This window comes from Lontra canadensis, unplaced genomic scaffold (genome assembly GCF_010015895.1).
Source record: "Lontra canadensis isolate GAN:19392208 unplaced genomic scaffold, GSC_riverotter_1.0 scaffold31, whole genome shotgun sequence".
Classification (NCBI taxonomy): Eukaryota; Metazoa; Chordata; class Mammalia; order Carnivora; family Mustelidae; genus Lontra; species Lontra canadensis.
Genome location: NW_022631025.1, coordinates 9,246,766 through 9,274,258, shown reverse-complemented (window position 1 = coordinate 9,274,258; position 27,493 = coordinate 9,246,766). Strand labels below are relative to the sequence as shown.

Here is a 27,493-nt window from a genome sequence, read left to right as displayed (position 1 = left end):
TCCCACGGCGGGGGTCACCCAGGGTACTCGATCCAACATTTTTCACAAGTGAAGACACAGCATGAACATTTCACTCCCCCTGCCCCCAGGGCTCCCGTGTTCTCCGACTCTCATTACTGCTTTCCTAAGGTCCCTTGGGTTTAGCAGGGCTCTGGGGGACAGAGAAGAGTTTCCTGGGGTCTTATACTTGTGCTTCTCAAGCACCATTCATCTGAAAGCTAAAAGCTCTACCCATTTTCAGTCAACGGATCTCCAAACAGATCTTTGTCACTATTTCTCACCTTGTTTTGGCCAAGAAAATCATATTGCAAGGGATCTTCTGCTAACCCTCACTTAATAAAGCTGTACCTCCTTTATCCAGCTTTGCTGTAAACAATGTAAGGACACCCAACAGACCCGAATCCACCAAGGGGGTGATCGTCTTATCAGGATGAAGAACTTAGCAAAAGAATGGTGTCCTCACTGGATCTGAGCTTGCCTGGTCTTCACACCTCGCACTGGTATTTGATCCTGGCTTTCCAGCCAACTTGCTAAACCCCATGAGGACAGAAAGAATCTGTCAACATTCAGAGCTGAGGAGGAAACGGCATTTTTTAGATAAAATTCCCTTCATGGCAGGTGTTTACTTAGCCTTATCAAGCGTCTTGCCCCAACAGGGTTCGCAAGGCAGATTTCATAAAATAACAAAATCACACATAATCATGAAAGCTAGAAGTACCTCCTTTCAGATTTCCTGCTTACAGGGCCCCAAGATAACGCCCTAAAGCTGGACACATTTTTGGACACTCATGTAAAGTTTCTCTGCATGCCTTCATTTTCTAATTACCTACTTTTAATATGCCAGGCACAATTAATTGGATCTGCATGTTAAGGGGAAATTGTTGGGGCCTTAAAATGTATCTGCACCAAATGAGAAGAAAGAGAATAAAGGTACCCGGTTTGGGCTCCCCAGAAGGAGACTTGAATCCTGAAACAAGGAGCCAAGCGCATGTAGTTGGGTCTGTGGGGACAGGAAAGATCCCAGGTGGGGGAGAAGGGAAGTAAGACATGGAAGGGGAGGGAGCCACTAAAGGCTGGGTTCTCAAGCCAGTTACCACCACAGGTGACTGAAACTTAATCCTGCATAGACACTGAGGGTTTCGGAGGGGAGGGGACTGGGGAGATGGGTGAGTCTGGTGGTGGGTATTAAGGAGGACACGGATTGCATGGAGCCCTGGGTGTAGTGCATAAACACTGGAAAAATAAAATTAAAAAAAAAAAAAAAAGACCCTGGGAGCCTGTGAAAACACATGCCTCAGGATCCTATGGAGGGGCAAGGGAGCTGGGGTGTTTACACACCATTTCTCATCAGGCTTTCATGTAGGAGCCCTAAGAGAATCATCCCTTAACCCTTGGGACTCAAAACCTTTCACCTAATATTTAATTTCCTCTATTTCTTTCAGTTTTTTTTGCACATGTGAGGGCAGGGCATCCCTGGCTAACAAGTAGTTAGATAGGCAGAGCATTTGTAGAAGGAAATCCTCAGATCCTGCGTCTCCCCATAAATGGGGACAACTTATTTCAGATCTGATAGCAGTTCCAATCACTTTGGAGGTAGACGACATTCAGTGCACACCAGCCCATGTATGCATTGGCCAATACTATGACCTGAATGTTTGTGTCGACTCCAAATTCATATATGGAAATCTCAATGCCCAAAGTGATGGTATTAGGAAGGAGGGGCCTTTGGGAGATGCATCCGTCATGAGGGGGGCACCTTCATGAATGGAATTAGTGCTCTCACACAAGAGAGCCCAGCGAGCATCTTAGCCCCTTTCACCAGGCGAGGACGCAGTGAGAGGTCTACGCCCTGGAAAAGGGCCCTCATCTGACCATGCCAGCACCCCGATCTTGGACTTCCAAGCCTCCAGAACTGTTAGAAAAAAAAAAATCCTGTTATTCATAAGCCACCCAGTGTGTGGTATTTTGTTATAGCAGCCTGAATGGACTAAGGCAGCCAATTATTTAAAATCTTAGCAGCTGGGTGCCTGGGTGGCTCTGTGGGTTAAGAGCCTGCCTTTGGCTCAGGACATGATCCAAGGGTCCTGGGATGGAGACGAACATCGGGCTCTCTGCTCAGTGGAGAGCCTACTTCTCCTCTCCCTCTGCCTGCCACTCTGCCTACTTAAGCTCTCTCTCTATCAAATAAATAAATAAAATATTTAAAAATAAAATCTTAGCAACAATACTGACTTCTTCTGCAATAGTTTCTAGAGCCCAGAAAACACAATTTCTATTCTGAAAGAGAATGGGATTAGTTCAATTAAGTTTAATCCAACAAAAATGTATCTACATATTTATATATTCTCTGCCTAAAATAATATTTAAAGCACAATAAAGAAAAAGTTGAAAAAAGCATATTCCCTGCCTTAACAAATTTATAATCAAGAGTTAAGACAGAGGGCGCCTGGGTGGCTCAGTGGGTTAAGCCACTGCCTTCGGCTCAGGTCATGATCTCAGGGTCCTGGGATCGAGACCCGCATCAGGCTCTCTGCTCAGCAGGGAGCCTGCTTCCTCCTCTCTCTCTGCCTGCTTGTGATCTCTCTCTGTCAAATAAATAAATAAAATCTTTAAAAAAAAAAATAAAAAAAAAAAATAAAAAAATAAAAAAAGAGTTAAGACAGAAATGTACAGAAATACTATGAAACAAGGCAGGCTAAAATTACTTAAAAGCATAAATAGAATGTTCTACACCACCAAGGAGGGAGCGATAAATTCCAACTGGGTGGAGATGAAGAAAATTTTCTGGAAAAATGAATGTGAGTCGTATGTAAGCCAAGTCAGTTCCTGAGCCTAATAGTGACCTCTCTGCCTGTGGTCAAGGCCACGGCTGCAGCTGCCCACATTCCTATGGCCCAGAAGATTCCTCCCTGCTGTAGGCCATGCTCTGAATGCCCCCAACAGTGGTCAAGTGAGCCCAGTTCCAATTCTAAAGCTCTTACCTGAATTCCCTTGAAGGTCTCATCCAATTGGATACCCACCTGCCAGCCTTCAGATTCAGGGTCCCACTTAACACTACCTCTTGGAACAGGCAGCTCAGTTCCTCCTCCTGAGGGCTGTCAGCACATCCCACACTTCCCAGAGCTCAGCTCGAATTCCTACGTCTTCAGACTTTGATTTGGCCCATTGTTTTCCATCCATGGCCCAGGTTTTGCATGTGAGGAGTAACTGGCTACTAGAGAGTGCTGGGTCTTGAATGACCAGCAAATAAAAGCAAATATGTAGACTGGAAGCCAGACAGACTCCACAGGAAACGTAAGGTGCAGAGAACTATCTCTACATTATAGGATGAGGTCCTGGCCCATAAGATGGTGGCCTTTCCTTCTCCAGGCCTCTGACTACATTTCCAGCATCATTTCTTACCACTGGTTTATTTCTGTATGCCTCCCTGAGCCCTGCAACAAATGTTCCAGAAACATCACGCTTATCAGTCTCCTCATGTGTCTTGATAATTTATGCCTCACACCATTTTACTGATTGCTGTCCACTGCCTGGCATGTCCTTCCAATTCTCCTTCCCGTCCACCAGACAAATTCCTGTTCTCCAAACCTTTTCTTCAACCTTTAAAACACTCTCCAAACATGTCCTCCTCTCTGAAGTCTCCCCTCCCCCTAGCAGCCTCCAATCTCAAGCCAAGTTGATTCCTCTCTCCTCATCAATGTGCCTAGTACCTATTATCTCTGTAACTATTAGCTTACTGTCTGTAATTATTACCTCCTCTCAGGCTTTGAGATTCTTTAAGGCAGAGAATGTGTCTTATCATTTCCTTGTGGACCTCCCCTCCTGTTGCACACAGCACCTGGCACAGAGCAGGGCAGACACCAGCCTACCCATGCAAGAAGATGTTGGAAAGAGAAAGGAAACAACTTTGTCCACGTGGGATGGGGCCAACATCTGGAATACACATACATTCGGGTCACTAGGTAGAAAGCAGGTGAGAGAGAAGAGAAAATAGCCAACTGGAGGTCTTTTCATTGACCCTCATTTGGGCCCACTGCCAGAGTCAACAAAAAAGAACTTGGAAGCTTCTGGATTTATCTCAACTAGTGGTACAGAATGGATTCCAGTGATATAATACACGATATTTTCAGTATCTTTTGATTAATCAGTACCAAAATGGGTATAAAAGGACCTTGACTTTATCTGGATGTGATTGTGGTTTTGTTGTTGTTGTTGTTGAGAATATCCACACCTATGTCTTTTTATTAGTCGTTCACAATGCTTAGGACTTCATGGACAATAGAATTTTTTAAATGATCATGGAGAAAATGTGGGCTCAGTCCTATGAATCTACACTTCACATTTTATTAGCAGTGTAATAATTTTTTGAGTGATTAGTATCACAGATGCACTGATATGATAAGTATACTTTGAATTCCTTGAATTCTCCAGAGACCAATTGTAAGTGTCAGATACCAACTTTACTCTTTCAAATAATGAAAAATGAGGGGGACCTGGGTTGCTCAGCCAGTTAGGCATCCAACTCTTGATTTTGGCTCAGGTCGTGATCTCAGGATCGTGGGATCGAGCCCCACATCAGACTCTGTGCTCAGCAGGGGATCTGCTTGAGATTTCCCTCCCTCTCCCTCTGCCCTTCCCTATACCTGCACATGTATGCTCTCTCTCTCAAATAAATAAAATAAATCTTAAAAAAAAAAAAAAGGAAAATGGGGTAGGTTTCCCTAAAAACCTGCTCTATAATGTCAATGGAACAGAATTTTTAATTAATTCTAGGTAGTGATTCTGAAGGTGGGGAGAGGAGGAAGTTAGACCTTAAGGGGTAGATGACAATCTCTATGGTTTTGTGAATGTGAGAGTCTGAATCTTTGCACCCTTATTTCCTTGATATTTTGATACTCCTGGGGAGGACCATTCTCCACAGGAAGCCCTTCTTGCTCATGGGAGAGGAAGCAGTGGTAGAGTTAGGGTTGAGAAGAGATCACTCATAATTACAATCCAGAATGGAAATGTGCCGAGAGAGAAAACATAAAGGAAAAGAAAGAGAAATGAAGACAGAGCCAGACAGGTTTGGAAGGAAAATAATTCCCTCAAATAGAGATATAGCCCCAGGACATTCTCAAATAATGCTGCCTGTTATGTCCATATTGTGACAAATGAGACCATATTGTGCTGCCTGTCCAAACAGCCCTAAGCCCAGGCCCAGCTCTGGCTGGAGAAATGGAACCCACACAGTAACAACAGGCTTCCTACCACATCGATCGTGTTGATGTTGGAGCAGATTAAAACAGATGTTTCCTGTCAAACTGTGAATCTCTCCCCGAAGAACACATCAGCATCCTCAATCTCTTCAAGCCTCACAGAAGACCAGGGGCCACCACGCAACTGGATTTCTCCCTCACCTCACTGCTCCATTTGTTAGGTCAGTTATCCCTGAGTAACTGAATGTGTTCTGAAATACTCTGTTCTTCTCATAAATGGCACACAGCATATAGTTTTACAAAAGGAAGAAACCATTAAGGAAATGGTCTCTCAATCCAGTTGAAGGAGAAACAATCTCTGACGTGGCAGCCATGACCAGCTGACATTCGTGGCTTAAAAATGCCTCACATCGGGCGCCTGGGTGGCTCAGTGGATTAAGCCACTGCCTTCTGCTCAGGTCATGATCTCAGGGTCCTGGGGTCAAGTCCCGCATTGGGCTCGTTGCTCAGCAGGGAGCCTGCTTCACTCTCCCTCTCTCTCTGCCTGCCTTTCTGTCTACTTGTGATCTCTCTGTGTCAAGTATATAAATAAAATCTTAAAAAAAAAATGCCTCACATAACTTGTTGAGGGGAGACCCCAGAATGTGAGATCTGAGAAGATCTAAAAATTCCCATGGAAATGGGTCCCGTTGACAAAGGGTGACTCATCAATTAAGGAAAACCGAGCCAGCCACTTGTAAAGGAAATCTGGCAACACTTCAACAGTGCACCCTTTCCTATTTTAGGAAGTAGAGAACACAGAGTAAATAGAATGTAGGACATATTAGCATGTGGTATTTGTCAGAATCAGACTATAAATGTCTGTTATCTCAAAGATTCTCAACCAAGACATCATGAAGCATAGTCTGTGTGAGGTTTACTTCTAGTTGTCAGAGACATTCTGACCCAGAGAAGGCACTTTCCTCAACAAACAACTTCATAAAACTGAAGATTGAGGGGCGCCTGGGTGGTTCAGTCTGTTAAGTGTCTGATTATTGATTTCGGCTCAGGTCATGATTTCAGGGTGCTGGGATCAAGCCCCGAGTCTGCTCCGTGCTCAGCAGGGACCTGCTTGTCCCTCTCCCTCTGCTCCTCCCCCTGCTCTCTTTCTCTCACTTGGAAAAAAAAAAAAAGCTTTTAAAAAAATTGAAGATTTAAAGGAGGGAGGGAAAAATTAGGTAAACGAGGTTATAAGTAATAAAATAGCTAATAATTCATTGAATGCTTATTCTCTGCTGATCCGTTGATGTGTGTTTTCTATCTCAGCTGCATGAAAACCTAATGGGGTTAAGTACTCTAATTTTCACTTTACAGATGAGAAAACAGGCACAGGGAGGTTAGATAACTTTCCTATGTTCTCACAGCTAAGTAGTGGCGGATCTCACACCTGAACTCAGGTCTCTGCGAATCCAAAGTTCGTGCTCTTTTCTACCACCTTGGAGCACTTTCTTGCACACAATGGATAGTTTGCTCTAGAATTTTTTCTCTTTTCCTGACCTGACTCGTCCCTGCTTGCCATACTGAACCACTGTGGTCAAAGCATTATAGTCAGCCTAAAAAACAGAGGTAAAGAATAAAATGTGCCTCTGTTCCCAAGGAGCTCATTCTAGGGCTTCCCCTGAGCAACACTTAGAACCTAAGAGAATAAAAATTCTATTCCAGCCACAGGTTCTGATCTCAATCCAGACCAATGTAAATGCTTTCCTCTCAGCACCCTCATGGCCCCTATTACTGCATTCCTCACACTGTATTGTAAGCGTTCCTCAGGATATTGATCTTTCTCACTAAATCATAAATTTTTTTTTAGGGTAAGCAGAAATTGTATTCACTTATAACACTATCTGACCGAGAGAAGGTATTCCATAAATTATTATTATAAATTATAAATCATTATTGATGAGTAAGTGAAAAAACTCACTGATATCAAAGATAATGGCATCTTCAGAGAAACACCCATAATTCTAGAATGTTCTTTAATGGTGGGCAAATGATTTAAATGAACTAGCAGTTACTGACATTTGCTTACCTGAAATCATTCACACTGATTTCCTCATTAACAGAATCATAACTTTAATATTCATTGTCAGTGAGGGTGAACTTAAATACTACACTGGACGGCTTCATGGAAAAGATTTTTTTTACTTTAAAAGGACACATAAATAGAAAGCAGTCCCTGTTTTTCCATCGGACCATATCATATGTGAGACAAATAGCTAGAATTGCTGTAGTCTTTCCACAAGGAAATCTCACCAGGAAAATACCACGCTCGGGGCACTTGGGTGGCTCAGTTGGTTAAGCATCTGCCTTCAGCTCAGGTCATGAACTCAGGGTCCTGAGATCGAGCCCCATGTCAGGCTTCCCACTCAAGGAGAAGTCTGCTTCTCCCTCTCCCTCTGTTTCTCCCCGCTGCTTATTCTCTCTGTCTCTCTCTCTCTCTCTCTTTCTCCTCTCAAATAAATAAAATCTTTAAAAAAAAAAAAAGCCCTGAGGACGACAGAACCTGGCTCCTTGCTGATGATGCTGAGGCAGGGAATGAGACCCCCTTGGAATGATGTCAATAATGTGAGATACTCTTTCCCCTGACTATTTATATCATTTAGAGTTTAGTTTTCCATTACTTGCAAGTAAAAGTCAACTTGCTTCCTTCAAAATCTGTGGCCAGATCACAACTCCATAGGTAAGGACTGGGGATAGGTCAGTGGCTTTCTCCAACTATGAGCAACAATTTGCTTATTTATAAAATGAGAAAAATAATACTTTTCTCATTAGGTTCTGAGTTGCTAGATCTTACAAGTTTTCTATGATGAATAATCCTCTTCCTTTCCTCCTCCTCCTCATTAATATCACCATTATCCTAGTTTCTGTCATTCTCTTTAGTCCCCAGATATAACAACAACAAAAAAAGATTTTAGCAAGTCAAATATTAGAGAAAACAGTATTTTATATCTTCACAGAATACAATAATCTACACAGAATGTTTAAAACAACATCTAAATGGGTGCCTGTGTGGCTCAGTCAGTTAAGTGTCTGTCTTTGGCTCAGGTCATGATCCTGGGGTCCTGGGATCGAGATTTGCTTCTCCCTCTGCCTCTGCCCCTCTCCCCAGCTTGTGCTCTTGTGCTCTCTCTCAAATAAATAAATAAAGGATCTTTTAAAAAATAATTTTAAAAAATCTTCTAAACCTATGGCAGAGAACTGCTAGTTGTCCATCTACAACCACTCTCTTCCTTTTTCTTGATAGGAAAACCCCTGATTTTGAGCTGCACACCTTGGTCATTCAGAATGAAGACTCCATTTCCCAGCTTCCCTTGCAGGCAGGCATGTAATTTAAGTTCTGGCCTGTAGGATATAAACAAAAGTGTCAACTGTCTGCTTCTGTGAACCTCTTTGAAAGACAGATGTTATGTCTCTCTCTGCTCTTCCCTTCTTCGTTATCCTTACTCCAGTACCTGCCTAGGATGCACACATGGTGGCTGGAACTCCTACCATTCTAAAACGCGAGGGCAAATGTTATCCCCAAGGGAGGCAGAGCAAGGAGCTAGAAGGAATGTGGGCCCCTGGAAGCTCTGTGCAGGAAGAACCACTATACCAGCCCTGACCTTTTCCTGTCCAGAGAGGGCAAGCCAGGCTTCGAGGAGTGACAAGAATCAGTGGTGAAGTCAGATATACCAGATCTCACAGTTACAACTCCTTTTCTGTTGTTGGTTTTGTTGTTGTCGTTTCCTATAGCACCTCCAACAGTTCTCTCTCTCTCTCTCTCTCTCTCTAGTCAGCCCCACCCAGGCTCAATATCTTGCTGACCCAGAGCCACAACCTAGCCTCTGTCTCTGAAAATGGTCCTCAGATGGAAATTTCCTCTACAGATCCAATGGCCTTCTTCAAGCCAGCTCTCCTTCTAAGTGTCTCCTGGCACCTACCTGCTTTGGTAAGATTCAGGTAAACAAACCCCATTTGGGGGGAATATCTGCCCTTCCATGTCCCAAGTTTCTCCCTAGTATATCGGAGGACTCAATTAGTGGTTTTGCAGCTAAAAGGACTGTAGAGGAGCTTATGACTTTTTAGAAAGTCAGTATAAAAGCAGGAAATGACCATGACAACAATAATTGGGATTGAATGCTATTTAAAAAGGAAACAGCTGGTGTTACATTAATAAAAAAAAAAAAAAAAGAAAGAAAGCCATTTTTGTGAATCTCTCTTCTGTCCTCTCATCCCCGGGCATCGACATAACACGGGGTAATTCATTTGGTCATGGTGCTTCTTTTATTTTACATTTTTAGCTTTTGGCTGAGCTACTGAACAGATAAGGAAATGGACAAGCACTTACAATATGCAATCAAATCACATTATATGCTTTAATGGGATGTGAATACAAAGTCAAAATCCTATAGTCAGAATTAGCAGTGGAGAAAAAAGCTGAGCTTTGGCGGGGGCGGGGGGTAATGATTTTGGCCAGGATACAGACAGACATAGGTGTGTTTTAAAAGAAGAGAAAGAAGCCCTGTGTTTACTCAGAAAGACAATTTTTCTAAAGAAATAAGGCTTCCAGAGTCCAATACATGTTCCAGAGAGGCACTTGCTAGAGTGAACAAAGATCTTCCAATTTGTACCAACTTTAAAGGATGTGAAAAAGCTGCCTAGAGGAGTCTCACTTCAGACCTGAAGACATACTCAAACTGAAAGTGAAAGGATGAAAAAAAGATAATCCAGACCAACAGAAGCAGGAAAAAAAGCCCCAAGGTTGTGATATTTATATCAGATAATATTGACTTTAAAACAAAGACTGTCAGAAGAGACAAAGAAGGACACTACATACTCATTAAAGCGTCCATAAAACAAGAGTGTGTAACAATCGTGAATATCTATGCACTCAACATTGGGCAACCTAAATACATAAAGCAAATATCAACAGACCTAAAAGGAGAAAATGAGAGTAAGACAATACTTTAACACACTGTTTACATCAATAGATAGATTATCTATGCAGAAAACCAATAACAAAACAGTGTCTTTGAACAACACGTTAGACAAGATGGATTTAGCAGATGTATGCAGTACATGCCATCCAAAAACAACAGAACACACATTTCTTTTTTCAAATGTGCATGGAAAATTCTCCAGGATAGATCACAGGATAGGGCACAAAACAAGTCTCAGTAAGTTTAATAAAACTGAAATCATAATGATACGATTTCATCTTTTTGGACCATAATGATATGAAACTAGAAATTAATCATAAGGAAAAAACTAGAAAAAATACAAACACATGCTGCTAAATAGCCAATGGGTCAATGAAGAAATCAAAGACGAAATAAAGGATGCTAACAAAAAGACAGAAGATCAAAAAGCAATGGGTTCAATCCTGAACACCTGGTTGAAAGTTTCCATATACATGTAAAAAAGAGCTAAAGAAAATCAACAATCATTAGGGGCACCAGGCTGGCTCAGTGGGTGAAGCACTTGACTCTTGATCTTGGGGTTGTAAGTTCAAGCCCCATGTTGGGTGCAGAGATTACTTAAAATAAAATCTTTTTAAAAAAGAAAATTAACAATGATTACTTATACAAATAATCTGAAAAACTACCAAATACAGATACTTGAGGTCCATGCAGCAGTTTTCTAAAAGCTTTGTTGTACTGTGAAGTGTGAGGTACCCACAGAAGGAGAACCACCTAATCACTATTATCTACAGGGCGGATGTAGGATCTAAGTGTGGCCACTGATTAAGTCCTGCTTCCTTAGTAGAAGAACTGGAGATTAGTCATCAGGATCCACAGTTCAGTCTTGAGTTTGTTACTTACAAAACTCCATTATTATGTTAATAATAGCTAATATTCATGGAGCTCTTACTGTAGACTGGCACTGTTCTAAGCATTATCCGTGTATTACCTCATTTAATCCTACATGAGAGAGGCACTACTGTACTCTCATTTAGTGGATGAGACCCTGATCAGGGAACCAGCTCAAGATCACAGCCAGAGTAGAGGACTCAGAATTCAAACTTGGATAAGCTGAACGTAGAAGCCAATGATAGAAAGTACCATTTTCCATCTTGTGCATGAGCTCATTTGAGTACGTTGGCAGGCATACGTGTTTGCACTCCTTAACTTATGTTCTCTCTCTCCTTCCTACTCCTAAATATAGGTAGTAGAATCTGTGCAAGACAATCTGTAGGCTACGTCGTAGTCAATGATTTGAAAACACTCTCCCAATCTATCATTAACATCAGATTAAAGTCATGAAGTTCTCTAAATCTAACAGAATACCTTACACAGAGAATATTTATAAAGTTTGTTGACAATGAAGTTTGATAGGGAAAAAAAAAAAAAGGAGGCAGAAGAGAAGATGAACTCCATCAGTCATATCCAGAACCCTGCTGTGTGCTTGTTATCTGAAAAATGGCAAAGTGGAAGGTAGGTAAAGAGAGAGGGAGGAGATGGAAGAACAAAAGAAGGAAAGAGGGAGAGGTCAAGAGAGATGGAGGAAGGGAGGGAGGAAAATGGAGGGAAGGAAGGAAAGAGAGGAGTAGAGAGGAGAGGATGGGAAAGGACAGATGAATCCATGAGCATATTATACAAGGATCATAGGCAAGTACCACCATTCCAAGTCCAATGTCATTGTCAGTTACTGGTAAACAGCAGAGGATTGGCAAGGGTGTGAGGGGTAACAAGCAGGGCACCTTGAGCTCTCAGCCAGGTTCTGAGTTCTCCATCCAGAACCGCATCCTGGTGCCCCCTAGCTTCCATCCTTCTGCAGCCACTGGGTCCCAAATTGCTGCAGTTACTTCTCCCTTCTGGAAGGAGAAAAAAAGATCTTGCTTTGAGAACAACTGCATCCATTCTTGGTCATTTGGCTTGGGAAAGAATGACAGTCCTCCCAGCTCCACCTAATAAGGGGGAAGGGGCTTAAGATTTTCAGTGTATCTTATCCCCTCACAGCCCTGGTGAGTCAATGGATGAGAGATGGTACAGACCCAAAACAAAATCAAGACTCAAGGAGATGTTTTTGTTTTTGTTTTCTGGAAAAGCTTTGTCTCATAGACAGGAGAAAGAAAGAAAGAAAAAAGGAAGAAGAAAAAAAGAAGAAAGAAAAAGGAAGAAAGAAAGAAGGCGAGGAAGGAGGAAACCCTTCATCCTCATAGACAAGACTGTATAAGAGTGAGAAGTCTGGAATCCTACACGTATTTGTTCCCCCAAAGAGAAGCCTTGGAGAGCCAGAGCAGGGAGCCTGAGTATGAGAGTCCTACCTTCTGAGGCAGAGCTGACAGCAATATCCAGGTCAAGTGGACCTTTCATTTGAGCTGCTGGATCGAGGTTCACCTGCAGCCACCTCTCTTTTAGTGAAGTGTGCCAACACATTCCCTTTATTATTCAGGGCCCGGCTCACCTAGTTTTTCTCTCATTTGCAGCACAAAGATCCTGACTGATAGACTCTCTCTGTGAGCCTGGATAGAGATCTTGCATTCTTACATAAAGGCATCAACTCATCAGAGTTTCCCTGCGTACTAGAATATAAACGCCTGATGCAATGCAGCACTCTAAAAGAATTCAGAATTCCAAATGACAAATTGAAACCCCAGGCAGAAACCCGATCAGGGGCAAGATGAATGGCTACTCAGATCTGGATTCCACTCTCACTGTACAGGACACATCGACAGGGGGTGACAAGATTTCTTGTCTTTTTTTTCTTTTTTCCTACGCACAGACATCTTATACCCAACTCCTGACACTTCCTTTACTAAAAGAACCCATTATAGCTAATCGGTATATTTTATGTTTCTGGTTATCAGTGTTGTCTGTCTGAGATTAAAAACTCTTAGGGAGAAGGAACTGTATCTGCTTAACCCACTTTATAGAGAATGTAACACAGAAAAGCCGTGGAAACCTGATCAGAGTTTTCTCATGTGGCCACTGCTGATCTTACTACTTCAAGCAGATCCTGAGGCAAGGGTATAAAATTCAAGCCTTACCTTGAACTCCAGTCAACATCTTCCTGGAAGTCTTAAGTTAAAGCCAGGGATTGCTTCTTCCAGAGCTTTATGAAATAGTAGTGATGTTCAGGGTTGAAATTTACAAGACATCTTGGGGTTGAAATCAATTATCCTTGTCTGACGTCATCTACCACTTTTTGGGCAATAGACGTTCCCATAACAACACACCCCAACCCGTACAAATGACTTATACTCAAGGTACAATCAGAATGCCTTTCTGCTCTCAACAATTAGGATCAGTAAAGAAATTATTAGATTTGGAATTAGTCTGATACCCATCTTCGCTGCTTCTTTCTTGACGGGTGACCTTAGGCAAATTGCTTAATCTTTCAAAATTATCTCTCTCTTATAAATAAAATGTCCATGATAGCATCTGACAAATACTTCTGAGGCTTTGGTTAAAAACTGAACAAGGTACTATAATAGATTGCATTGTAAATAAAAATGCATTTATCCCCTTATCCTTCGTGGAGCTGACAAAATTTTGGGCATCTCCTCGATTCACCCTGTGCGTCTTTCTTAACTACTGTTGTTCCATTAGCTTGATAGGTAAAGTAAAACTGATGATATTTAGCAATCCATTTAAGTAGTATTCCAATAGGCCCAGCTTCACACTAACCTCTGATGTTGGAGGTTAAAATCTATTTTAAAACTTTTATTGTTTTGGTTAGAGTTATAAAATTCATTTCAAAATCCAAGCCACATACAAAAAGGACATGCCTTTTTCCTTTAAAAGAACCTTCAGGCCTAGGATGATTTATCATTACCCCCTTCATTTAAAATCATTGTTAAGTGCCAAATTTCTATGGCAGCTTGGCAAAGCTTATGGCTCAGAATTAAGCTGGGTTATCCTATCTTCCTTGTATCTTTTACACCAATAAATATGACTAATGACCTTGAAATCTCAGACCCTCCAACTCTAAATGTAAGTTTAGTCTTTTACAAAGAAAAGAATTGTAGGTAGTATATTGATATTATGGCTCACCACAGAGAGAAAAGCAGTGGACAGAGATTCCAAAGGCCACTCAAGTCACCTGAACCTGACCAGTCTATTAAACGCCAGCCTTGACGCTGAGAACTAGGGTTGATTTCTGACCCCAAATGTAAGGGAAGACTCAAGGGAGGTGCTTTGTTTTGTTTTTAAATAAATAGGATTTGAGGGCATCTGGGTGGCTCAGTGGGTTAAGCCTTTGCCTTCAGCTCAGGTCATGATCTCGGGGTCCTGGGATCCAGCCCCGCATCAAGCTCTCTGCTCAGCAGGGAGCCTGCCTCCCCTTTCTCTCTGCCTGCCTCTCTGCCTTCTTGTGATCTCTCTGTCAAATAAATAAAATCTTTTAAAAAATAGGATTTGATTATTTTTATCAATTTTATCAAGGTAAAATCTACATAAAATAAAATTCATCAATTGTATCGTTCCAAGAGTCTTGATCTATATATACTTGTATAATGATGTATATACAATGATGTATATATAACTACCACCATAATTAAGATATATAGTTACTTCGTGCCTCTTTGTAGAAATGAATGGGACAAGAGGTGCCTGGGTGGCTCAGTCAGTTAAGCATCTGACTCCTGATTTCGGCTCACAGGTCATGATTTCAGGATTCTAGGACGCAGCCCTGGGTCTGACTCCACACTCAGAGGGGAGTCTGCTTCTCCCTCTCCCTCTGCTCCTCCCTGCTGCTCATGATTGCTTGCACTCCCCCTCTCTCTAATAAATAAATAAAATCTTAAAAAAGAAAGAAAGAAAGAAATCCCTGCTTAAAATGGTCTTTAATTCCCAGGCACCCAAGGCAGATTTAAGGGGTTTCTTTCAGTACTAGCTGGGTCCACCAATGGTCAAAGTGACCTGCCAAAGGCCAAAGCGGGATCAAGAAGTGGAAGGGCTGAGGATAAGATGCTGGAGACCCTTGGCAATGACCATGCGTTTCTAGAGATGAAGCCAAAGAATGGCAGAGCCCTCACAAATTCAACAGGCAAGAGAGAGCCAAATTCTAATAATGGCTTGTCTTTCACTTTACGTGGGAGAGTGATGATGACTACATATTTCGGAACTCAGGTCACCAAATGCTTATACAAAATTTTTTCTGACCAACTCTAATAGCAAAACCAAAGACGGCTCTGAACAAAAGATGATTTATCCAATATCTCCAAAGCCCTTGCAGCTTCTAGTCTTAAAATGTTAACAATTTGTTTTTCCCTTTAGCCAATTAATTCATAAATGCCCTCTACTAAATGTACCCATGTTATCATTGCTTATCAGACATCAGCTCTTAAAAACACCAAGTAATGGGCTTCAATCACTGTTTGCCCCCTTTCCAGTTAAGTGAACGCCAAAAACATACAAGAAAGTAGTACGAGGCATCCTTTAAATGTCTTGGGGAAAAAATCCATTTCTCATCCTACTCACTAGGGCAAGAAATAAATAATACTGCACTTAAGTTCAGGCCGTGGTGAGTTTTTAATTATTGAATAGGAAATAACTCTATGTGGTTGCTTCCTCTTATCTCATCTCGATAAAGTTGTAATCAATACCCCATATCATTACTAAAAATCTGACTTAAACTATAAATTTACCTAAATGTAAATGAAAACTATAAATCAGGCACAGTTTTATCATAGTCAAAGAAGACTGTGTAATTATGTATCATTTATTTTCTTCCTATCATTCAGATACACCTTCTCGAACCAACAGTTGATAGCGTAAACAAGTCTACTTTGTACAAAAGTCAAAAGGAGTATGCTGGTAGTTCACAGTACTTAACTTTGAGAATTCTGTGTTTAGATGTGTGGAGTTCTAGTTATTTTTTTCTTCCAAACAAAAGGTATTCAAAAGGGAAAAAAAACTCATTCATTTAAGAAGTGTTTATTGAGAACTACTCTGTGCCAGGCACTGGTTAAAAACTCTGCCCTTCATGGGACTCACCAGACATTAAAAAACAGACAATGTGTATTTTCAATGTGACATTTATGATAAAGTGATCTACGAAGAAACAGTTCCATACAGTGCTATGGGGTGGAGAGAATAAAACACCAAAGGCGGCCTTACTAAGAAGGTGATGCTTGACTCAAGCCTGAAAAATAAGGAAAGACAACCATGGGATGGGTGGGGCAAAGGGAACACATTTTAAGGAATGAAAGCAGCTTGTTCCAAGCCCAGCAGCTTAAGAGGCCATTGAATTTGGTGCCTCTCTGCACAACAAATCTAGGGGGCAGGGTAAAAAATGTAGGCAGAAGTGAGATGTTCCTAATCAGAAAATTATGCATGCTTTAGAATCTGGACATGAGATCTCATTGTGGAGTTATGTGACGATATCAACAGATTTTAAGCAAAGAAGTGAAAAGTATGGCTTTCTGCATGGGGTAGTCTAGAACATGAATGAAAAAGAGGTGGTCTGGAGGCAGGGAGATGGGTTAATTGCCTATTGCAATAGTTCAAGCAAAAGATTATGAGAACCTGAACTAGGAAAGTAAAAGTAGGGTTGGGGAAGAAAGAATGGTTCAGGAAACATTAAGTAGCCTTTCTGACAGCTCAGTGATTAACAGTACCTTGGGAATAAGGAAAAAGTAGAAGTCTAGGATTATGCTAAGGTTTATAATATGGGTGACAGGTGATTCACTCAGATAGCATATATAAAAACAAAGAGCAATTTTCTGGGAAAATTGGAAAAGTTGCTATTTGTACATATTAAACTTGAGTTGTCCACACAGAGTTGTGTATTGACAGCAATCTGGATATGGAGCTTAGCGGTAAAATTTTGTGTCAAGAAAGAAAGTGAAAATTAGAAGTGCTTAAAATTGACAAGGCTCTAATATATAAAATATGTAATGATCTCCAATAAGCCCATAAAAAAGAAGAACCCAAGATATAAAAGTGCGCAAAGGACAGGAACAGGCAATTAATAAAAAGGAAACCCCCAAATCCCTTAAGTATGTGAAGAAATGCTCAACCTCATTAGTAATATGAGATATGAAAATTTAAACAGCAGTAGGGAATTGGACTGTTGAATAGAAGGGGGCAAAGAAAGTATAACCAGAATAACCAACACACTGGCCAATCCTTTTAGTAATCCCTATCTGCTTCACTCCCAGTCTCATCCTCTCCCCTCTTTTTTGGACCTCAGGCATAGAGTTGAGTTAACCATATTCATCCGTGAACAATTTTTTTCATCATTTGTCCAGTGGAAGACCCATTTCATTCCATGGCCATCTCTGCCCTACTCTCTTCCTTTGGAGTCTAAACATCAGGGATCGCACTCCTGCTTCCAGGTGGGTTTGATCAAGAGGAGGCATCAGCTGGAGATTGGAGGGTGAGAAAAGAGGGGAGTTGGGGTATTTATTCCTCCCTGGTGAGTTCCATTCCTGTCTGACAGCCCACCTCCCACCATTCCAGACCCTACTAGGCTATGGTTACCCTAAGCCCTTCCTACCTTGACCCTTTAGTCCTGGAGGAACTAACAACTTTCTACTATTCTGTGTCCTGGGGTACCTCTTCAACTCTTCTTATTTTTGCTTTCCTTAATTTCATCCATACTTCTGTATTAAGTTATTAAGTTACTATTATTAAACTCTCTTTAGTAAACCCTTTTCAGGGCACCATCTCTTTTCTGCCTTGACCCTGACTAAATCAGCTATAGAGACTTTCAGGGGAATAACTCTTATGATAAAGGGCTTTTTTCCTCTTTTTTTCTTTTATTTTTATACAGGGTCCACTTGAACATATTTGTCTGCTGAAGTAAAAGAATTCCCATCATTCTGTAGCAGAAACAATGTATGGGAGACTAAGTAATTGGATATTAGCTCAGATCACTATCTCTCTCACTACTCTGGTAACATCATGACTGATCTTGGAGACAAAAGAGCACAGATCCAAAGGATGCAGGAAAAACCAAGGTCACTGTACATCAGTAGATACTTGCATACTTACAGCATTAACACTGTCTGGATTCCAACCCCCAGCTGCATATATTCAGCATAAAGCTACAGTACATATTTCAGACTGGGGATTGGCAACAGATTGCTATAGACTATATTCTGAAAAACAAGCATTTTCACACATATCATGGGCTATTTCTAATCCCAGCATCCTCGCTGGGTCTAGCTGCATGTTTCTGATCTTTGATCCTACCCATAACTTCCTCGGGAAGTCCTCGCCTGCCTGTCCCATCTAAGGATCCTGCTCCACACCTGACAATTTACTGCTCCAAGTTCATTTCCTCTGAGCACATGTTAAAATGTGTATCTCTATTTTCTCTTTGCTTCTTATTATTTGTCTTCTCCATCAGACTATAAGTTCCCCCACGGCAAGGGACCATGTCTAGGACACAAAAGGACCTTAATAAGTATTATTCTTGAGGGAGTAAATGGTGAACAGGGGTGGCACAGATAGTCAACAGAAGGTAGAAAAGGATCAATTCCCTTCGCCACCAGACTTGTGGGTGGTGGGCCTGACACGGCCTCCCTTGCCGTCAAAACATACTTTTCAGATCTGGATCACTTGCAGTGTGCTCGAGGATGCTTCTAGCGTTGCGTGAGGCTGTGAACGTCTCTGATGAGAAGGGCTCGAGTCTGTGTGTGTTTGCCTTGCTCTGCACAGCACTCGGCACACTCCCAAGCACAGATGGGCTCTTCATAAATATTATGGAAGGATGATGACACAGAGGATTATTTAATACTTCTGCATGGGGTGGAGACAGACCTCGGGCCACAGATACACTTTGAATGGGCTTTCCTTCTCAAATCATTTGAACCAAAACAATTTCAGCAACACAGATTCATCTGCAACTACAAATCAGACACATTCAGAATGACAAAGTTCCAAAAGAATGCCCTTTTCAAGGCTGAAACTGCATTATTCTGGAGAAAATGACACTGTAAGAGCAAAAATTAAAGACACTATAAGTCTCCCCTCAGGGAACAATGATTATCTGGGAACAATGAAATTTGGCCTGAATAATTCCTCAGTTTCAAGGGTGCAGGTCCCTACCACCACCCCCCCCAATCCAAATTCTGGAATCCCAAAATTTAGGCAAGGGCACCATTTGATGTGTCTCAACTACTCAGTTGTCATCCTTCTGGGTTCTGGCACTTTTGGTCACATTTCAATGATTTTATCCATTTAAAAAAAATGATAACCACCTGCAAGGTAAACCATGATCAAGATAAGATTTTGAAGCTGTATTTATTTTACCTAAGAAAGAAGCTCATAAAGTGTCCATCATGAGAATCCACCTGGGAGCTACACAACAGATAGATCAAATACCCACAGCAAATCACCACGTCAGAGCCCCAGAGGCTTCTGGAGCCCAACCAGCAAGCATGAATAATCCTTTTAAATGGTTACTTACGTATCAGAACAGGCCCTTTGTGAAATTTCTGAGCAAGGCCTCTGGTTTCAGACTGAAACAGAGTTTTATTGGGAGGGAGGAGACAAAGTGAAACGGGAAACGTCAGGGAGAAAAGAGGACAAATGGTTTTTGTTGTCAGAGTGAAACCTGTCTCTCCTGGCCAGGGTTTGGAAAGTTGCTGGCTATCCCCCAGGAGAGTTGGGCAATCTTCTCAACTAGTTTCTCAGGGACCATCTTCACGCAGTGGTAGTTACTATGCAGATGCAATTGTACACTAGAGAACCCAGTTTCAAATCCTGGGTCACTTTCTGATTAGCTGTGCAACCTTGTACAAGTCACTTAACCTCTCTGATACATGGCTCAACATCTTTAAGATGGTGAGAGTCATGCCTCCCCAATTACCTGCTAAATTCATGCAAAGATCAAGTGAAATCAAATGCACACAAGATCTTTCTAAATTATAAAATTCTGTGTAAGTGAAAGGTGTTATTATTAAATATGCTTCCATAATATTAAGTAACCTACATAGCAATCAGGATCCTATATGACCCTGAGTCCTCAGTGACTAAAGATGGTTCCATTTTTACCTTGTTCTCCACAGTTTTACTAAACCTTTTTTTTTGCTTTTTTAATGGTAGGATATGAGCAAAGGCAAATGGAAAACCAGTGTGGAATATTACACCGTCCTCTTTGGTGCTGCTAGGCACTGAGGTTGGATTATATCATGAGCTTCTTATCAATATCCCCTGAGGGAGAGAACTGAAGTTGGGGGGGCATCCAAAATATTCTTCCCAGTAGAAGAATCCAAAGTCAAGTTATAAAAATCAATTGCATTTCTAATTGCTAGGAGCAAACAACTGGAAAATTAAATTTATAAAACTATTCCACTTATTTTTATTAAAGATTTTATTTATTTATTTGACAGATGGAGATCACAAGTAGGCAGAGAGGCAGGCAGAGAGAGGAGGAAGGAGGCTCCCTACCGAGCAGAGAACCCGATGCATGCGGGGATCTATCCCAGGAACCTGGGATCATGACCTGAGCAGAAGGCAGAGGCTTTAACCCACTGAGCCACCCAGGTGCCCCAAAACTATTCCACTTATAATAGCCTCAGAAACATAGATACTCAGAGATAAATTTAACAAAAATTGTGTGAGACCGCTACAGTAAGCCACAAAGCATACGTAAGAGAAATTAAACTACAAAATATATAAGAGAAAGTAAAGAAAACTAAAATGAAAAGATAAAACACATTTGTGAACTGGAGATCTCAATATTACTAAAATGCAATTCTCCCCAAATTATTCTATAGATTTATCCAATCCCAATCAAAATTGTAACAATTGCTAGTCCTTGACAAGTTGATTCTAAAATGTATATAGAAATACAAAAAAGCTAAGATGTATCATTTTTTTAATTTGACCAAGAAGAAAAAAACACTTGGGGAATTCACTTGATTTCAATACTTATTTAAAAGTTTAATAATCAAGCATAATCTCGGCCTAAGAACAGGTGTAAAGATCAATGAGAGGAAATAGAGAATTCTAAAATAGACCCAAACGGAAACTGTCAACTTATCTTTAACAAAAGCACCAAGAAGAAAGAAAATTATTTTCGATGAACACACACAAAAATTAATTCAAAATCATCATAAACTGAAATGTGAAAATTAAAACTACAACAAACTTAGAAGAAAACATAGGGAAAACATCTTTCTGACTTTTGGCCAAGCAGCAATTTCTCACAGAGGACAAACAGTATATACTAACTATACAGGAAAATATTAATGAACTAACTTCATCAAAATGTAAAACTTCTGCTCATCAAAAACTTCTACTAACAATACGAAAAGACAAGCAATGGGCAGGGAGAAAATACTTGTAATACATATATCTAACAAAAGACACTATCCGGAATATATAATAAACTTCTATAAATCAATAACAAAAGACAAACAACCTAATTTTTTAATTGAGCAAATGCATTATGAACAAATACATAACAAAAAAGATGCACAAATGGATAATAAGCATATGAAAATAAGCTCAACATCACAGTTATTATGATACAAATCTAAACCAAAAGGAAATAAGATTTCAAAGCGCACAAGCCTCACTTAGCAGGAGACTTGCAGGATATAAAGGTGTACTGGGGACTTTGTTTTAAAAACTGCAGTATCTTTTTTTTATTTTTTAAGATTTTATTTATTTATTTGACAGACAGAGATTACAAGTAGGCAGAGAGGCAGGCAGAGAGAGAGGAGAAAGCAGGCTCCCTGCTGAGCAGAGAGCCCAATCCAGGACCTTGGGATCATGACCTGAGCCAAAAGCAGAGGCTTTAACCCACTGAGCCACCCAGGCACCCCCACAGTATCTTTTTGAATGGAGCCTACCCAAAGGGCTTTTCCCCTCATCCTCATCAAAATGGAATCACAAACAGGCAGCCACTGCTAGGAATAGATACCAAAGACTCAAGGAGACTCAGAGTGAGGTTCAGGAGTTGCCTTTCCGCCCCACCCCATTGGATCGTGCTTTTGGTTTCCTTCTTCTAAAAGATCTGCTGCTCAACAAGCTGCTGACACCCAGGGTCTTGACATACTAACAGCTCTTAGAGTCAAGGTGTACAAGGATCCCCAGGATATAAGCATTGTTGGACTGGTTTCTCTGGGGGATACGGAACCACACAATGATTAGAGCATTTCCACATCATCCCTTTAACCCAGCAAGGGTCAACACCCAAATGCCACTCACACTGTAGGGAGAGTCAGATCAGCAAAAGGGGATGAAGGTCAAGTTGATAACAGTGAATTTGAGTGTAAACATGCCAAAGGATGGGCTCTCCTTGTTAAAAAAAAATGGTCAGAAGCTTGAAATGGAACTCCAGTTTCAGCCTTAGTCCCTGAGAATCTGGGACTAAATAAAATTTAGTATTTAGAACAAATGTATTTAGTATTTTAGAATAAAAGTTCCCATTTATTTTTTATGGTTATGATTTTTTAATCAAATTCTCAACTTTATTTTTCTTTATTATATTAGTCACCAAACACTACATCATTAGTTTTTGATGTAGAGTTCCATGATTCATTGTTTGCATGTAACACCCAGTGCTCCGTGGAATCCGTGCCCTCCTTAATACCCATCACTGGGTTAACCCATCCCCCCAACCCCTCCCCTCTGCAACCCTCAGTTTGTTTCCCAGAGTCGACAGTTTCTCATGGTTCGTCTCCCCCTCTGATTACCCCCCTTCACTTTTCTCTTCCTTCTCCTAATGTCCTCCATGCTATTCCTTATGTTCCACATGTAAGTGAAACCATATGATAACTCCCATTTAAAAGAAAAAAATCTAGACCAATTAAATCTATGTGAGGTGGGAAGTGGAAACCACATGCCTAGAAGAGCAACACCCCGAGTTCCAAAAGCCAAGGGTTGGGGAGCAGGCCTGGGGAGCCCAGCAGTGCCAGTTAGGACTCCTCAGTTGTTGGCTGAGAGCAGAGGTTCTCGGGGGGCAACAGACAAAGGCATACCCTCTATTCTGGCTGCCTGGAGCATCTGCCCCCATCTTCTCCGGTTCCTGCCTGGACAACATATTGCTTCTCATTTCTCTTCTCTCCTGAGGCCTGGAGCAGAATGGCTCTGGAGCCCACACCCGGCTCCACTGCTTGAAGAGCCTCGTTTGTGCTCTGCCAGAAGAAGGCCTGGCTGGAGGTCAGCCCACTACCTCACAGGCAGGGGAGAAGAGGGATGGATCCCTCATCCAGCCCTCTCATTCTTCCCACTGAGGCTCCACTTCCTGGCGGGTGCAGGGGTAAGTGTGCAGGGGGAGCCTGTGCTGTGGGTCCCCCTCCTCATCTTCATGAGTCCAGCCTCATTTCCTCGCTTCTGAGGACGGGTCCGAGGGCAACAGGAAGCCCAGGGGAGGACTTGAGGTTGGACGGCGTGACCAATGTAGGCTCATCTGGGGAGCTGTCACCTGCAGGCCTGCGCAGCCAAGGCTGTCACGTCAGACCCTGAAACTCAGAGTAAGCCCAGCAGCTTCCTCGGAGGCCCCTTGTCCCCTCTCTGGGTTCCTATGGATCTTACAGTCCCACCACCGTGCGATGTAATATTGCAGGGTCATTAAGACCATGCACTCTGTGGGTGTTTTGGTGGCTCCGTGAGTTAAGCATCTGACTCTTGATTTCAGATCTCAGATCATGATCTCAGGGTCTTGAGGTCGAGCCCTGTGTCGGACTCCATACTGACTGTGGAACCTGTTTGAGATTCTCTCTCTCCTTCACCCTCTGCCTCTACCCTTGATCTCTCTCTCTCTCTTTCCCCGTCTCTCTAATGCACTGTGGAGCTGGACCATGCACTGTGGAGCTAGAATGGCATAGTTAGAATCCCAGTTCCACACTCGTTAGGCCCTGATCTTGACCAAATTATTGAACTTCCCTGTACCTCAGTTCCTGCATCGGTAAAATGGGCCACCTCACAGGGTAATTCTGATGACTACCGAGTTTATGGAATGGGCTTACAGCGGAGCCTGGCACAGAATTAGTAAATCAAAATCAGTAAGTACAGGGTACTTGCACAAAAATAGACATATAGATCAACAGAATAGAATAATAAAGAGCTCAGAAATAAATCCATGCTCATAAACTCAATCTATGAGAAAAAAAGGCAAGAATATATAATGGAAAAAAGACAGTCTCTTCAATAAATGGTGTTGGAAAAACTGGACAATTCCATGAAAAGAATGGAATCGGACCAGTTTCTTACACCATCACAAAAATAAGCTCAAAATGAATTAAAAACCTAAATGTGAGACCTGAAACCATAAAAATCCTAGAAGAAAACATAGGCAGTAATTTCTTGGATGTCAGCCACAGAAACATTTTCCTAGATATGTCTCCTCAGGAGGGAGAAATAACAGAAAAAAAAAAAAAAAAAAAGCTCTTCCAGAGTGAAAGAAACCACTGACAAAACAAAAAGACAACCTACTGAATGGGAGTAGATATTTACAAAGGATATATTCAATGAGGGATTAATATTTAAAATATATAAAATACTTATTCAACTCACAAATGATCTAATTAAAAGTGGGTAGAGGATCTGAATAGACATTTTTCCAAAGAAGACATCCAGATGGCAACACACACATATAAAGATGCTCAACTTCACTCATCATCAGGGAAACGCAAATCAAAACCACGTGAGATACCACCTCATCCCTCTCAGAATGGCTGGAATAAAAAAGACGAGAAATAACAAGTGTTGGTGAGGATGTGGAGAAAAATGAACCCTCGTGGTGCGCCTGGGTGGCTCAGTGGGTTAAAGCCTCTGCCTTTGGCTCCGGGCATGATCCCAGGGTTCTGAGCAGAGAGCCTGCTTCCTCCTCTCTCTCTGCCTGCCTTTCTGCCTACTTGCGATCTCTATCTGTCAAATAAATAAATAAAATCTTAAAAAAAAAAAAAAATGAACCCTCATGTGCTATTGGTGGGAATGGAAATTGATACAGCCACTGTGGAAAATAGTATGAAAGGCCCTCAAAATATTAAAAATACAATTAATACATGATCCAGTAATTCTACTACTGTGTGTTTATTCAAAGGAAATGAAAATACTAATTTGAAAAGATATATACACCTTGATGTTTACTACAGTTTATTTACAAGAGCAAAGATATGGAAGAAACCCAAGTATCCATCCATACATGAATGAATAAAGAAGAAATGGTATACATATAAAATGGAATATTACTCAGCTATTAAATATAATGTTAAGTGAAATAAGTAAATCAAAGAAAAACAAATACCATATGATTTCACTCAAATGTGGAATTTAAGAAACAAAACCAAAAAAAAGAACAAACAAAAAAACCATACTCTTAAGAACAGAGAACACACTGACAGATACCAAAGGGGAAGTGGGGGGGGGCCGGAGGGTGAAAGAGGTGAAGGGGACCAAGAGGCCATTCATCATGATGGGCACTGAGTAATGTATAGAATTGTTGAATCATATTATACAACCGAAAGTAATATAACAGTATATGGACTTATACTTCAATTTTTAAAAAAGGCAATAATATTTTGCACTCACTAGAATTGCTAAAAAAAAAAAAAAAGGCACAGCGATCACATGTCCCTCAAGTTCCCACAGCTAAGAAGTGGTAGAACCAAGAACCGAGTTCAGGCCACCTGATTCTTCATGCCCCTCCCCAGCACCATACGTGTTTCTAAGTTCCCATACTTCCCACAGTTGCCACCAGAGCAGGAGAGAATGAGTGACAGCTAACAACAATGGCGACACTGACATCAGAAGCCTACCATGAAGTTCTCCAAGGTGACATCCTTCCTTACCTGTCCAGGGCCATGCTGGTGGGCATACTCCTTCCAAACCCGCGAACCCCCATCTGACGGAAATACGGAATGCAAGAGAGGTTGGCAGCAATGATGGCCAGTGAGTCAGAAGGGCTCACGAAGAAGCCATTTCGGCCCAGGATCATATAACGGTCCTGCCAGAAGGAATGGGTGACAAAGATCAGAGAGAGGCATCTGCTGCTAGCTCCCCATTCCCATAATCATCACAAGCTACTCTCTACCACCATCCTATATTTAAACAACCTAAAACAACTTGAATGAAGCCAAGGAGGGCATGAGAAACCTTCTTGTAAATTCCTGAATATTGTAGGGCCCAGGACCATGACACAGTTTGGAATGTGTCCCACCTGTTGGAATGCGGATGACTACCTCAAGCGTCAGTAGCCTTCATATACTCATCCCATACTCTCCCCCAAATATAACGGAGAACAAGAATTATTGCTGAAATACCTAGTTTCTTAATGTGGTGGTTTTAACTAAACCAACCATAAATAAAGATTTATTGCATGAATATTTTTAAAAGTAATAACTTTTTTATAACATAATGCTACCCTGGAACTACGAAAAGTAAAAGCTGTTTAACTGCAATACGGAAGAGCCATTAAAAAGCAGAGCAGATGCAGAGCCAGTTAGGGTTCAAATGCCCCATACATATCAGCCAGCCCCATGAATTCTCTGGCTTCCAATGCTTGGCTTATTATCTCGTAAAAGGGTCGGCAGGCAGAAAAGTTTCTTACTTACCCCATCAGCATCAAATGCAGCTCCAAATCCATATTCTCCTCCTTTCATAGCTTCCAGAAGCGTTGTTGCATACGTCAAGTTTGGGTCAGGAGGCTGACCTCCAAAATCTTCCAAGGGGACACAGTTTATTGCAGAATTGGCTGGAGCTCCCAACTCATCACACAGGACTTTTCTCACATAGGGTCCCATGACTAAAAAGAGATATGCGGCAACATGAGATCTTGGCAGAAACCTCCAAAAATGTTCGGTTCTGTTTAGAACAAGAAAGGCCACTTAACAGCACAGGAAACAAGTTCTACAGGATTTGTCAAGACGCAACACACAGTGATACTTACTTCAACTACTACTCACTGAGTACCCACCATGTTCCAGTTGCTGTGTTGGGCATATAGATGTATTCAATAGTCAGTTATATAAAATTTTTCTCCAAAACTTTTCTAATATGTTTCCAGAAAGAAACCAACTACTTAATAATGATCCAATGAGTGTTGCTTTTTATGTATTAAAAATTTTGGCTAAATATATGCAAAAGCACTAAAGGCTCTAGCAATGTTCCCTGAGTCTACAATCATTTTAACTCGGCGAAGAATATAATTAGACAATGTAAACAATGGAAGCATGTAAAACTAAGCATATTTTACACAATAAATGCTAAGGAATGGTATTTTCCAGTTGAACATATATTTATGGAGCACCTAACATGGAATTCCTATCTTAAGAATAGAAACATCATATTCAAGCAATGCAAATCACACAGTTTCTAAATTACTGGGCTCCAAATCCAGTAGAGGGATGAGTTAAATCTATAGGTGAGTGATTA

General features: G+C 41.2%; 1 protein-coding gene across 1 annotated transcript in view; it reads right to left on the bottom strand.

The window, feature by feature from the left end:
* PGM5 (phosphoglucomutase 5) overlaps positions 1 to 27,493 on the bottom strand; it is a 194,283-nt gene that overhangs the window by 126,034 nt on the left and 40,756 nt on the right. The window contains exons 5-6 of the mRNA XM_032866566.1: positions 26,674 to 26,864; positions 25,912 to 26,066 (exon numbers count right to left, since the gene is read on the bottom strand). Of these exons, the coding sequence (XP_032722457.1) occupies positions 25,912 to 26,066; positions 26,674 to 26,864 (346 nt within the window). The remainder of the gene's footprint in view (positions 1 to 25,911; positions 26,067 to 26,673; positions 26,865 to 27,493) is intronic.